This window comes from Sinocyclocheilus grahami, unplaced genomic scaffold (assembly GCF_001515645.1).
Source record: "Sinocyclocheilus grahami isolate Dianchi unplaced genomic scaffold, SAMN03320097.WGS_v1.1 scaffold152.1, whole genome shotgun sequence".
Lineage (NCBI taxonomy): Eukaryota > Metazoa > Chordata > Actinopteri > Cypriniformes > Cyprinidae > Sinocyclocheilus > Sinocyclocheilus grahami.
The window spans coordinates 1,643,381-1,657,574 of NW_015505331.1; the positions used below are offsets into that span (position 1 = coordinate 1,643,381).

The 14,194-nt window shown below is 38.0% G+C and overlaps 2 protein-coding genes and 1 long non-coding RNA gene across 4 annotated transcripts in view; 1 reads left to right on the forward strand and 2 right to left on the reverse strand.

The window, feature by feature from the left end:
* The window catches only part of LOC107592373 (major facilitator superfamily domain-containing protein 3-like), a 38,458-nt gene extending 33,365 nt beyond the window's left edge, over positions 1-5,093 (reverse strand). Inside the window, exons 1-2 of the mRNA XM_016281873.1 lie at positions 4,278-5,093; positions 2,611-3,338 (exon numbers count right to left, since the gene is read on the reverse strand). Of these exons, the coding sequence (XP_016137359.1) occupies positions 2,611-3,301 (691 nt within the window). The 5' untranslated portion in view covers positions 3,302-3,338; positions 4,278-5,093. The remainder of the gene's footprint in view (positions 1-2,610; positions 3,339-4,277) is intronic.
* A 182-nt stretch (positions 5,094-5,275) lies between these two features.
* On the reverse strand, positions 5,276-8,743 carry LOC107592317 (annexin A1-like). 2 transcript variants are annotated; one of them, XM_016281794.1, is made up of 13 exons: positions 8,651-8,743; positions 8,056-8,152; positions 7,698-7,782; positions 7,504-7,598; positions 7,308-7,421; positions 7,069-7,159; positions 6,693-6,772; positions 6,451-6,507; positions 6,280-6,373; positions 6,107-6,202; positions 5,728-5,786; positions 5,469-5,591; positions 5,276-5,336 (listed from the first exon to the last, which is right to left on the reverse strand). In XM_016281794.1, the coding sequence occupies exons 2-13, from the start codon at positions 8,122-8,124 to the stop codon at positions 5,283-5,285; spliced, it is 1,017 nt and encodes a 338-aa protein (XP_016137280.1). In that variant the 5' UTR covers positions 8,125-8,152; positions 8,651-8,743; the 3' UTR covers positions 5,276-5,282. The 2 variants fall into 2 exon arrangements, with proteins under 2 accessions (XP_016137280.1, XP_016137279.1); XM_016281793.1 differs by having other exon boundaries at positions 8,050-8,152.
* Positions 8,744-12,499: 3,756 nt separating this feature from the next.
* On the forward strand, positions 12,500-13,726 carry LOC107592399 (uncharacterized). The gene is made up of 3 exons (XR_001609974.1): positions 12,500-12,591; positions 13,117-13,234; positions 13,541-13,726. It is a non-coding gene; the product is annotated as an uncharacterized lncRNA (long non-coding RNA).
* The last annotated feature ends 468 nt before the right edge of the window (positions 13,727-14,194 follow it).

A 14,194-nucleotide genomic window follows, 5' to 3' on the forward strand; every position in this document is an offset into this window, starting at 1 on the left:
TATATATATATATAGTTGGAGAAGGAGAGTGAAAGACAACGAGACACAGAGCAAAAGTGGCTTTCTACTTCCATAGAGAATCCAACTTTAACCCCCACAAGTACACTCCCGCCTCCAGCTGGACTCTTCCCAGGGAAGCTCCACGTCTGGCCCAATCCCAGCCCCCCCCCATCACCCGTTATCAACGCTTCGGCTGAGAGAACTTATATATATATAGATATATATATAACACATTTTTTGGTAACAACCTGTGATGCAATACAAGCACTAAATGACATGCAACAACATTAGGTGTAAAGTGCAATTGATTTGTCTTCTTAGTAAGACACTTACATTATTCTACAATCCAATAAACACCGTGTTAAATTTTTTTATTAAGTAACAAGGAACTTTATTTTGTGAGCTCCTATGTAATGTTTATGATCATATAATGATAAATGAGCAGCAAGCAATAAAAGGAGAAAAAAGGCAAATGACCAATTAAAGGCATGTTGCATTCCAAGCACAGACTAACTATTATAACTTCACCATAAACGTATGTTAATAGTTTTAAAGTGATTTTATAGCTACAACAAACATAATTTCTTTAAATTAATACTTTTGTCTTTTTTCCAGAAAAAAAAAAAAAATGTACACACTCCTAAAAAACTTAAACAAATTTACTTGAGAAACAAAACAGCATAAAATATTACGATCTGTTTTTAGAGAATAAATGTTGAACTTTTCTTGAAAGTTTATTTTCTTATCCCACTGGCAAAGTTTTTGTTGTTTTTTGCTTTAAGCATAAACTGCACAAGGGACTGTTAGATTTATGCTAAAATTTTTAACAAGAATAAAAAAGAAAAAACAATGTTTTTTGTCAATGGAAAAGGAAAAACAAGTATGGATCTTTTGGTCTACTTCACTTTGTCAGGCAGGTCCTATTTAAGAGATTTCTTGATTGCGAACAGGTGTGGCAGTAATCAGGCCTGGGTGTGGCTAGAGAAATTGAACTCAGGTGTGATAAACCACAGTTTTAACAGGGGGGCAAACACTTCTTCACACAGGGCCATGTAGTTTTGGATTTTGTTTTCCCTTAATAATAAAAACCTTCATTTAAAAACTGCATGTTGTGTTTACTTGTGTTATCTTTGACTAATATTTAAATTTGTTTGATGATCTGAAACATTAAAGTGTGACAAACATGCAAAAAAATAAGAAATCAGGAAGGGGGCCAACACTTTTTCACACCACTGTATAGTAAGTATAGTTTTTAAGAAAATTATGTTTTGCCATTTACTAGCACACAGATGTTAGTGCATTAGTAAACTAGTTTGTGTGCTGTTTAATAGTGATTATGATGATGATGATCGGAGGAGAAACCTTATAAGACAGATTAAGAGGGGGGCTGCCGCTTGTCCTGTCTGCTTTCGTCTGCTGAAGCTCATCCGATTACAATGCCACCTCTCTCTCTTTGCCAGAGACACATACACATGACACACAAAGCTTGGTTTTCTGATTAAATTGTTCTGAAAAACATATAACACTTAAATTAAGCGACACAAACAAAATACATTAACACAAACAGTGCAGTACATATTTCTGAATTCAGTTTTCAATAAAAAATACCACAGACACAAAGAGACTCTAATCCGGACATAATCCCCTTCTGGTGCCAAACACCACATTCTGCTCATTGAAAGTGATTCATTAGCTGCTCTTTATGTCTATATTCCTGATTCAGATCATGGCACAGAAGTTGGGCTTGTGGTTAAACGCTGGTGCAAAGTTAAATGAAAGACTTCAATCAGTTCCAGTATACAGACATTCTGAACTGAACTGAGTGACCAAAGTTACTGTGTATGGTTTCCTGATGTTTAGTTGTTTCAAAATCATTGAGAATAATGTGACAGTAAGCATGGAAAAGGGCAAGACTGCCATCTTGTGGAAAAACAACACATTACCATGACTTAGTTTCAAGTTCATGGTCAGTCATGGAAATGAAAGAAAGACCTGGGGAGAAAAGACTTCCAAACATTTATAACTTTCCCATCACCTCACTATTCTGACACTGTATAAATAAGCCAGTCACTTTCCTGTTAAGTAACATAAAGCTTACTTATAGTGATGCAGAGCACAGAATTAATTTACAATCAGTTTTTATAAATGCAAATATTTTTTTATAGTTTTTATCATTTACAAATAGTTTGTATTAAAATGTATTATTATTATTATAATGTATTATTTATATTATAATTATATATATATAACATTTTTAATACATTTTAATAAAAATATATTTGTAAAAGTTAGAAATTATACACACACACACTTTTATTACATTTTAATACAACAATTTAACCAGGAAAGTGACTAATTTATCTATACAATGTCACAATAGTGGGGCGGAGGGAACATTATGAATTTTTGGGAAACCCTGCATTATATTTATTTAACAAATAATTAACTGTATGAATATAGTCTATTCGGTACACAACTACAAAACAACAGGTGTGTGTCAACTTATTCAACCAATTAGAGGGAAATGTAGATGTACTTGTAGATGTACTTTGCGATATCCAAATCATTTAAATCAACCCATCTGATGTCGAATTATGACAAATATCTTACCTAGTTTGTAAGTGAGAACGTAGAACATTGTCCATGGCGTTCCTGGCACAGACAAGAGCTTCCTCCACACCTTCCATGGCTGCATCACATCCTTTGACCCTCTCCGTCCTTCTCCCTGTCCCCGCAGAGACTCTCCATCCAACACCGGGGCACCCCACACGAACAGAGCAACACCTCCGTACACGCAAGCCAGCAGTGCAAACATCCAGCCCCAGCCTGCAACATCAATCACAGCCAGGAGCCCCCCTCCAGCAAACACAGACCCAGCTTTATACCCCACCACCTGCACGGTGTTTCCTAGACCTAGCTCCCCCTGACCCCTGAGCAGCCGCACGGCCGCCCCATCCGCTGCAATGTCCTGTACTGATGCCAGCACGTTCATAGCGAGCAGGGAGCCTGCTACACCCATGTACTGAACATCAGGTGAGATGGCAGCGCTCACCAAACAGGTGAGGGCCAGACCAGCCACTGTGCCCACTAACCAGCAGCGCTTGGTACAAGTCCGGTCCACCAGAGGGGCCCAGAGTACCTTGAGCACCCAGGGGAAATAGAGGATTTTGGTGAGGCTGATGCGGGTTAGGGAGTGGCCAGCACCCCGCAGGTACACCGGGAGCAAAGACGACTGCAGGCCATACGGAATGCCCTGGATGAAGTAAAGGAGACCCAGGAACACCAGTTTGTCGTTCATCATTGAGAAGGTTTTGGGAGCCTCAGCTCATGGCTGTACTCTGTAATCAACACAAGAAGAGTGTTTGACATGGACTTGTCAACATAAGTTAACATAATGGTTTCTATTTAAGACATTTCTATTCAAGACATGACAACACAGGTGAATAAGGTAAAACATTTTAACTAACAGTAACAGACAACATCATACTTTCCAAGTTGATTGATTACAGTACATTAAAACTAATTAAATATGCACATATTTCAAGAACAGAACTGGTTAAAGCCAAGTTTTCAAAATCCTCCTTTCATTTTGTTGACATATTAGAGTTAAGGGTTTTCAAGATTTTTCCCCCCCCCCACTCAGTGAATCAGGAAATATTGTCAACATCCAGAAACAAATACAATTTTTTAAAACACTGATAGGATTAAAACTGGAAAGTCTGGTGTATGGAAGTGCTACTGAAGGGAATATTTCTGACGATTTCTTTCTCATGATTTCTGCATCATTTTGAGAAAACGCCTTTTAAAGATATGTATCGTATTTGAAAGCAGACGCAAATAATAAAATAAACACATACATCTTGGATGTTTTCTAGTTTGAAAGAAGACATGTTACGGGAGCAAAATAGACCAAAACCCCTAAATTGACAAGTGCATGGTTTTATCAGTAACGTTAGTGTCTTACCTCAAAAACAGTGGTTCATTCATTATTGCACATCATTCATTCATGGCATAAAATAATATCACAGCTGGATATAACGGATAAAACTAATGCAAGTGTCATTAGATATTTTTCATATAACGTTACATTCTGAAAACTACTAGACACTAAAATATAAATAAGAGAATTAAATATTCAATAACGATTTCATTTATAGTCATAAACTGTCCATTACTGTCACAACATATGCTCGAGGCACTAGAGGGAGACTTACAATTAGGATTAAGAACAACAGAATCCATGTATATAGAAGTGTTCAAATAAGTACAGCAAATACCTTACTGTATTTACAGGTAAACGTCTCCTTCACCCGCTGTGCTCGATGCAGCATAACCTGTTTTCCAAACCTCGGTACTTCCGCGGGAGCGCTTAACGTAACGCACTCTTTCAACCAATCAACATATAGCTCTCCTGAGCGCTCACGGCCACTAAATCAACAGCGTCACCCGTCATTACAGCGGTACTGCAGCGTAGGGCAGGGCCATACTATTGGGGGCCATGGAGTAAGGAATGTTAAGAAATCGCGCCCCCTCTCTTTCTCAAACTTTATCTCTTCTCCTACCACTCCCATTGTTCCAGCCGAACATGTTTCTGACACACAGTCCAAGTCGTAATTTATCTTTTGTCATCGATTCTTTACGGTAATAGTTTCTATATACAGCAGATTTTAGTTTATAAACCCTCTTGCATGTTTTTTTTTTTTTAATGAGCTATCAAAGGATTTCCTTAATAAATATAAAGGCATCTTTAGCCAAAAGAAATATAGCTTTTACTTGAATCAAATGGTAATTATGATACCACAAAATTAAAAGATTTTTGAGGACCAGTTGTGGATTGCCACACGTCGCAGAACCTTCTGGACTCTGGAGCACCCTTTAAAGGCACCTTGAAAACTGGAGTTGGTTTATAAATTAGAGCCTGCAAAAACAATGCAAGTGTTTTGTTTTTTTGTAACTTGAGTCAGACTTGATTTTCTATCCCTGATTCCAATCAGTACAACTCTTAGTGACTATTTGGGCTTATGTGATCCCCTTCGTATCTACGTCATTAAACTCCCATTTTGTGCATGTTTTGGTTTGTTTTTCAGTCAACACGACTTTAAAAATGAATAGATACACCATACCACAACACTTTAGAAGCTTTGCATGAATTTACAAAGACATACATTTAGTCAAGTTTTTATTTATTAATGTTTTTCATTCTACTACAATTGTTTGTATGGGGGTGTATAATTCATATAGCTGGTGGGTCTTCATCTGTATACATTCATTTTTTACACTAATTAATTGCCACACAAGGCTAGCAGGATCGTCTCATAGTCTCCTTTGGTGTCATCCTAAAACGAACACAAAACAATCTTTAACAACTGAATCTATACAGCATAACCCTAATTAATTTGTGTTCATGTATTGAAGAGTATAATGATGATGATGATGATGATATTGAAAATTTGCTAACTGAGATTTACCTGGATGTCCTGGTAGAGGCTCTTGCCAAACTTCTTCTGGTACTCTTGCTTGATTTTGGCCAAGTCAATCTCAGAGCGGCTCACCAATATTCTGGTCAAGATCTGGCCTCTATAACCAGAGCCCTGTGAAAAAGTCACACTCAGTGGTTCTTTTAGTTTTTAATTCATATACATTTATACTTAAAACTGTATTTTTTAATCTTATTTTTTAATTTTAATCGTTTTAATTTTTAAATGGATCCATTAGATTGCCATTTACCTTTGTTGCCTGATTTAGTTTTTCAACAAAGAAAGCAGATTTGTTTCCAGCACATTTCACTGTTGAAAAGATAAGTCACAGTGATAAGAAAAGATGAAAATATTTATTTTGGAAATGTCATGCAAAAGCCATCTTCGGTTTCATTGCTCATAGCTTAAAATAACATTCCTGTCATATTATTGCATACAGTAAAAGGAAACATTAAAATAGCATTCTTGTCATACTGTAAGAAAGTATTTCAAGTCTTAAAAGGTATGGTACATCTAAGAGGATCTGCGGCAATTCAAATAACATTTTTCAGTGAACTTATTGCATGCCATTCCATTTTAAAATGCAGTACGTAATGCGATGGACAGATATGAAGGTTTAAGTGTCTCACCAACAGCAGTCAAGCAGTTCTCAATATCCCCCTTCAACTCCAGATCAATGGCTTTTGCGACATCCGCTTTACTGTACTTTGAGTACAGCTGAAAAACTAAATATAAAGAAAAAAATGACTATCATCACTAAGGTGGATTTTGAAAACAGGGAGGTGGAGGAAGTCAACCATACCTCTTCTCAGGTGACAAGCATTCCGTGAAGTGAGGATGTCAATGAACACACCACAGTCTGTGCCTTTTCTTTTCTCTCCTGCCTCATACAAGGCCTACAGGCAGAATCGGAGGTCAAAAGACAAGTACATACAATGACCAACCACATATACACAATAAATCATTTAATTACCCTGGCATCTTTGTCAGCCAAGTCCTCTTGCACAACTTTGTCTTCACTTCTGGTAGCCTGTGAATTCAAATAAAAAAAAAAGTTTAACAACGAGCAAAAGCACTTTGTGCCAATTCAAGTCACAAATCACTCTCCTAGTAAGTTGCAGTTTAAAAAAAAAAAAAAAAAAAAAAAAAAAAAAGCCAAAACATGCAGTAATGGGAGGGGCAGAATTGAGAAACACTATAAAGAGCAAAGGCAACCTTGCAGAGAGAAAGCAGGGCATTCCTGAAGTCCCCACTTGTCTCAGACTTGATCTCCGCCTCTAGATCCTTCTTATATTCTAGAAATAGAAGTCATACATTCAATTTTCATATATACACACTGCATTCACGTATCACAAACCCCGAGTGTCTCTTGGGGGGCCACGGTCCTGCAGAGTTTAGCTCCAACCCTAATTAAACACACCTAAACCAGCCAAGCAAGATCTTCAGGATTACTAGAAACTTCCAGGCAGGTGTGTTGAAGCACGTTGGGGCTAAACTCTGCAGGCTGTTGGCCCTACAGGAGCGGGATTGGACACTCATGCCATAAACGTATTTAAAAGCATAACTGGATGATAACTAGCAATATTGTTACCTTGTTTGAAAACCTGTTTAATCTCTCGGATCTCTTTATTGGTCCTGGAGGCCAAAATCTCGACAAGTGTATCTTCATCTGTGCCCATACCCTGAAGAGAAAAAGACTAAGTTATACTGCCCATGTCAAATCTTGCGTGTAAGACGACATGCAGGTCTGGTGGTTGTCTATTAAAATATCCACCAGATGTGGAGTAAAAACATGAAGTTTCTCCATCCACAGTCTGAAAATAATGTTACCTTCATGGCACCTTTGAGCAGAAAGGAATCATACTGAGCTGGAGTCATCAACAGGCTTAGAACCACTTCTTCCAGCTCTCCTTTAAGAGCAGCTTTCAAGGCTACATCCAGAGGCTGCACAGAGGAGAAGTGATTTAGGTGAGGGAGGATCTAGACAGCAAAAATGTGTTGATTTCAGGTCCAGTGAATGTGATACCTTGCCGGATGCTTGCTGGTAAGCGGCCTTGATTTGCTGGCGCTGGGCATTGCTCCTGCGTACCAGCGTTTCAATGATTGTGACCTCATCCACACCTGAGAACAAAAACTTCTGTCAACAGAGCAAACAGATGCAGAATGCAAAGATGTAGACGCATTTTATTCATCTTCACTTTTCAAGATTCATATTCCAACCTTTTGCCTTAATAGCCTTGTCCAAGACGCCTGCATCCGCAGCTGCATTAAACTGAGCAAAGGGCTTCACTGTGCCCTGCCCATCCTAAAGGCACGAGAGACACTTATGAAAATCCTTTAAAAATAGCCTATGTAAAATTACAAACTGACTTACAGCAGACCAGTCTAAGAAGTATATTCAATAAAAAAAAAAAATTCAAGAAGTGAACTTTAGGAAGGAAACACAGAAATATTGATGCTCTTTCCCTTTAACAGGATGAAAGTGGCTAAAATAGGGAGTGGAGTACATTCCTATCGCTGACTCATTTAGTCTGGTGCTGCTCAAACTTTCCAGAAAATTGAAGAAACTTACTGTGATGTCTTGTACCGTGTTGTCTTGCATGCCCTGATAGGCAAGCTGCTCAAGAAAAGCACTGACGAAGGACATTTTGGCACCTGAAACTCAACAGCTAAACCTACAGTAAAATGTTGGAATGTTAAAACACATACAGTATACCAAAAAGCAGAATCCTTTAAAAAAAAGAAAGAAAAGAGAGAAAAAAAAACAGAATTATAGTTTTCAGGAATTAATAATCTACGTTTTCTAACAGTTTTAATGAATCTTACAGGACGCACATGATTCACCAAAAGAACAGAACATTAAAGTCTGGCATGCATCAGTCACACATCCAAATACTGAACAACAGAACAATTCACAAAACCAGGATGTGGCATTTTATAGCTCAAAGTGTGCAAAGTTTTTAATAACTTCTTTAAGCAACACTATTGCACAACTTTGTTGCATAACTTTCATTAGCAATTGTTTTTTTGTTTTTTTATTCTCATTTGAATCTTATTTTTCAGTAAACAAAAACAACGCTATCATAAATACGTATATTTAAAAAAAAACTGAAAACACTATCCGGAGTTAGACAACGCGTAAGAAGTCAAGAAAATCCCAGTTTCTCACTTACCAAGACCGATTGCACAGCAAGCGAGCAGGAGGAGAGTGTTCAGCTGTATTTATACTCAGAGAACCACACCTAGCAACATAAGCTGAACTGTTGCGTTAGAGCTGGGCGTCGACACGGACAGTCTGGGCTTTCCTCCTTCACAATAGTTTTAGTCTCTCTCTCTCTCTTTTTAAAGGAGCATTCAGTACCAGTAATTTATTTTTAAAATCAGTTTTAAATCAAGAACACTGACATCTGTAGCGTAATAAAAGCTTTATTTCGGGTAAAAATATACAAGTTTTATTTCGCGTCATGGGAGCAGACATATTCACGTGAGATCACATGACCATACTTTAAATTTCTCAAAGGGAATAAATTAATCGTGGCTGACTACAATAATTGCAAAAATCTTACATTTAAGTTATACTGTATAGAATTAAAAACCCATACGCACTCCAGATAGATGAAATATGAAACAAATACTGTTGTTTAGGCAGTGAATGATCACATAGTCCAACTCATTTGAAATGTATCATAATTCAGGGAACTCATGAGGCATGCCTAGATTGGCATGGCAGCCATGCATGATTAGTAAACAACCGACAGCCATTGTCTTGCCTCATGCAACACTTGAACCTGGCAATGTGTGCAGAGAATCTTCACAAATTCAAGGCATGTCTGTCCTTTCAGAGCAGGCTAGTTAAAAATAGAGTAACCTTGTGTAAAACCAGAATTAAACATTTCTGTGAGCATGCATGCACGCAGTAAGCAAAGGCTGCTGCTGATCTAAAGTCAGCTGGTGTTAATTTAAAAAAAAAAAGAATATAAATAAAGTGAAAAAAGAAGTTTAGAAATGAATACAGAAAATAATAAATAAAATGTAAAATTCGAAAAATAAATTCAGGGGCAAATTTAATATGTTAAACACCCCTCAGCCATGAATGTATTTGTTCCCAGGAGGAGAGAAAGTAGAAATGCCAAAAGTATGCAATATGAATACTCTGGCTACACACCATCAAGTATGCAAGATGCAGGCAGTTTACGCAATTTTTGCAAGCAATTTATGTGAAGCTTTTTATGGCATTCATTTACCAGCGTTGTGTTGAGCAATTTCTTCACCATGGTTCAGTGGATATGATAGCACATTATGATCATGTACTGTATCAGATTGAACCACTGGTTAATTAACAGAATTCGTTAAAAAGGTCATTGAAGAACAAACAGAGACAAGCAATGCTTCTGAAGTTCCAGTTCTACTTCATTCTTTTATACACACCAACCAAATGATGGCAACGACGAGACAACATACCTATCAATTCACATTCCTTAGATAAAAGATTGAATGTTTTAAAAAGATACAGCCAGTCATTGCTGTTTTTTTAATGCAGACCTGTCGGGACACGCATGAACTCATGAACTGACCTAACACTGCCCAAACAGATCTTGACATGTTCTCTGCCTTTCACATTTTTCCAGTATTTCCTAACACCCATACTTGATCATATAAACCTCTAGTCTAAACTATAGCCTTCTTCTTTATTGGACTTGTACATGCACCTAATATATGGAATTTGTGATGTTCAAACATTTCTGCCTAACATCTGTTAGCGCAACCGGGTATATTAATTTACTAGTTGCTCAATGTGATCTCCATATGCAACTGGCTGTTGGTCGCTGTGCAACTGGCTGTTGGACTTCCTGACTGGAAGACCTCAGGCAGTTCGGGTCGGCAGCAGCACATCCAGCACCATCACACTGAACACAGGGGCCCCCCAAGGATGTGTGCTGAGCCCCCTCCTCTTCACTCTGCTGACCCACGACTGCACACCGTCACACAACTCCAACCTCCTTATCAAGTTTGCAGATGACACGACTGTAGTGGGTCTCATTAGCAACAGAGATGAGACAAACTACAGGAGCGAGGTGAGCCGCCTGGCCGGGTGGTGCAGTGACAACAATCTCTCTCTGAATGTGGAGAAGACGAAGGAGATTGTTGTTGACTTCAGGAGAGTGCGCACTCAGCATGCTCCTCTGACCGTCAATGGTGTGACTGTGGAGAGGGTGAGCAGCACCAAGTTCCTGGGTGTGCACATCACAGAGGATCTCTCCTGGACTGACAACACTGCAGCACTGGCCAAGAAAGCACAGCAGCGTCTCTACTTCCTCCGCAAACTGAGAAGAGCCAGAGCCCCAGCCCCCATCATGTGCACCTTCTACAAAGGCACCATCGAGAGCATTCTGATGAGCTGCATCACTGTGTGGTATGGCGCCTGCACCGCGTCCTGCCGCAAGACACTTCAACGCATAGTGAGAGCAGCTGAGAAGATCGTTGGTGCCTCTCTCCCCTCCCTTCAGGACATCTACAACACCCGTCTCACCCGCAAAGCCCTCTGCATTGCAGGTGATCCCACCCACCCGACACACAGCTTCTTCAGTCTGCTGCCATCAGGGAGGAGACTGCGGAGTCTCCAGGCCAGGACCAGCAGACTGAAGGACAGCTTCATCCATCAGGCTGTCAGGAAACTGAACTCCCTCCCGACCTTGCCCCCCCTCCCCTCTTTTGCCCCACACACCACTGAACTCTGACCCTCTGATGGACTCTCCCACTCCCCCCTCCCAAATACACACACACACTGTCACTTTAATCAGTCTAAATAAGCTCTTTTGCACTACAAATCATTTTTTGCACTACAATCACTATATCTATATCTGCACTGTTGTTTACTTTACTGGTTTGCACTCTATCTGCCATATGCCTTGTGCTTTATATATATTTTTTTACATTTTACCTTATTTGTATATTTGTATAGTTGTATTTTGTATTTAATCTGTATTTATGTTATCTGTATGCACCCAAGGGTCTGAGAGTAATGCAATTTCAATTCTCTGTGTGTATGTGCTGTACATGTGGAAGAATTGACAATAAAGCAGACTTGACTTGACTTGACTTGACTTGACTATGTATTAAAGTATGATTTTCAAGATTTGCACAACTCAGCGAGATCACCTGGGTTTATTTCAACAAGTGTAACTCATTTGACAGCTTTAATTTATATTACAAATAGTTTTTTTCACACCACTTAGTAAGCATATTAAAACCCAGTAATAATTCACAGAAAGATTATATTTCTTTTGCCTTCAATATGACCGATGACTAAAATGTTAAACCAAAAAAGAATGGAAAATGTAAAAAAAAAAAAAAAATACAACAAAACTAATAATTGATCATATGTACCTTTCCATATAGAACGTCTTTATTATATAAAGCACTATATGAATAAATATAACGACTTTAAAGTTGAATGATTTAATATTATAAAATGCATGCAATTTTACTGTACAAAAGTTACAAGCACAAATTACTTGATTATTTACAGAAGAAATTTATATTAAATTTAACAAGGCAATGCATATATTTGTGTTGTAAAAATAGGCATTTTCAGAATTCTCTGCATTGTTTTCTTTCATATACTGCATGCATATGTATACTGTTTTTAGGCTGGTATTCTTTTACCGAAATTTCAACTTTTTTTTTTTTTGTAACAATGCAGGTACATGAAGACAGATACCAGGCAGGTCATGAGAACATGATGTCCAATCATATGGTTCTCAATTCATGAAAAAATATTTAATACATTTTTAAGGGAAGACAATAATTCACAAACCTGACAGATGATCACAATGCAGGTTTTCCATTAGCACTGTACTAGAGAGATAGACCTATCTAGATCTAGTTACAATCTCTATCTCACACATTGGAAACCTGATGACAGTCTGCAGCTTGTGTTGGCCATTCAAGCAAACTAATCCCACTTGAAACCTCATCCACTGAGGTTAATATTTAACAAGCGTTGAGAGTTTGGTTCCTCACAAAAACAAGCATCTTTCCAGTTTTTCTCTACCGTGTTTGCCAGTCAGGTCTTCCTACAGCTAACCGCAGTCAAGTGTCATCTTAAATCCAGGTAACCCCTCTGATTTACTGATTCCATATTTCTTTAATCTGATTTGTAAAGTGGTTAGTGATGATTTCACTGATTATGTTAATGTTTATCTGTCTGATTCACCAAACGTTATTCAATGTACATTTTTCTGTCTGTTATAGCCAGAGGTAGCTTTTGTTTATATAGTGAAAAGAGTGTTCACACACCCTCACTGCTTAATCCTGTTTAACAAGTGGTAGCAAAATGCTTTTACACAAAAGGTTTGCACTTTTTAATATCAAATACACTGGGGGATGATTTTACTTTTCTAATCAATATATTCAGATGGATAGGGAACATATAGAGACAATTCCTAAAATTTGTTGTGGAAAAGCTATCATTTAAGTTGCATATAACTTATTGAACAGCATTGCTCAGTTTGCATGTTTGTGAGTGTGAAGGAATCCTTCTGGTGTCCTGTACAGCCACGTCTGAGTGTAACCTGCAAACAGTGTTTCAATGTATCATTGTGACATGTGTGCTTTGTACCATTTCCAAACAAAACAGAGATACGAACACTCTGGCATCATGTATGTCAATTCTGGAGCAGAAAATGTGTCCATGTCTTTGAACTTTATGGGCAGGAAGTTACGTAACCATACTGTTGCCCCAGCAGCAAAGCAACGTAAGTAAATATCACATTCACACATGTGCCTACTACTTCCGTTCATCTTGAGTTTTGTGTCATCAGACTCTAGTGTATATGTATATAATATATATATATATATATATATATACACACATATTTCCCAAGTACTAAGTTATCTTTATCAATGTTCTGTTGACCCTATTAATGGGGTGATTTTATTTGAAAATGTTATTAAATATTATTTTAATGAGAGGATTCATTTCCAAAACCACACCATGATGACTAAGAACATCTAATTTTCTTATATCAGGCTAAAACAGTGTTTTCATTCACTATTTCTAGGTGCCTGGGAGACCACTGACCTTTCTCGATATCAGGAGGATCCAGTGGTCTCCACCCGAGTGGTACTTTCTCATCCCATCGTGTCATCAGAGGAACTGCCAGGCAGTGTGCCTGATCTAAGAGAACAGGTTCAGTGGCGTAGACCATGTAACATCCATAATACACTCCTACACCAGGATAAAGATAGAGGTGGGTTGAATGTTCCTGTCACCTCCCAGAATCTAAATATAACTTCATCTCTAAATATCGTTTAATATTTGCTTAACATTTAAACTAACACCTTTAATCTTAATTTTTCTGTCTGTTATAGCCAGAGGTAGCTTTTGTTTATATAGTGAAAAGAGTGTTCACACACCCTCACTGCTTAATCCTGTTTAACAAGTGGTAGCAAAATGCTTTTACACAAAAGGTTTGCACTTTTTAATATCAAATACACTGGGGGATGATTTTACTTTTCTAATCAATATATTCAGATGGATAGGGAACATATAGAGACAATTCCTAAAATTTGTTGTGGAAAAGCTATCATTTAAGTTGCATATAACTTATTGAACAGCATTGCTCAGTTTGCATGTTTGTGAGTGTGAAGGAATCCTTCTGGTGTCCTGTACAGCCACGTCTGAGTGTAACCTGCAAACAGTGTTTCAATGTATC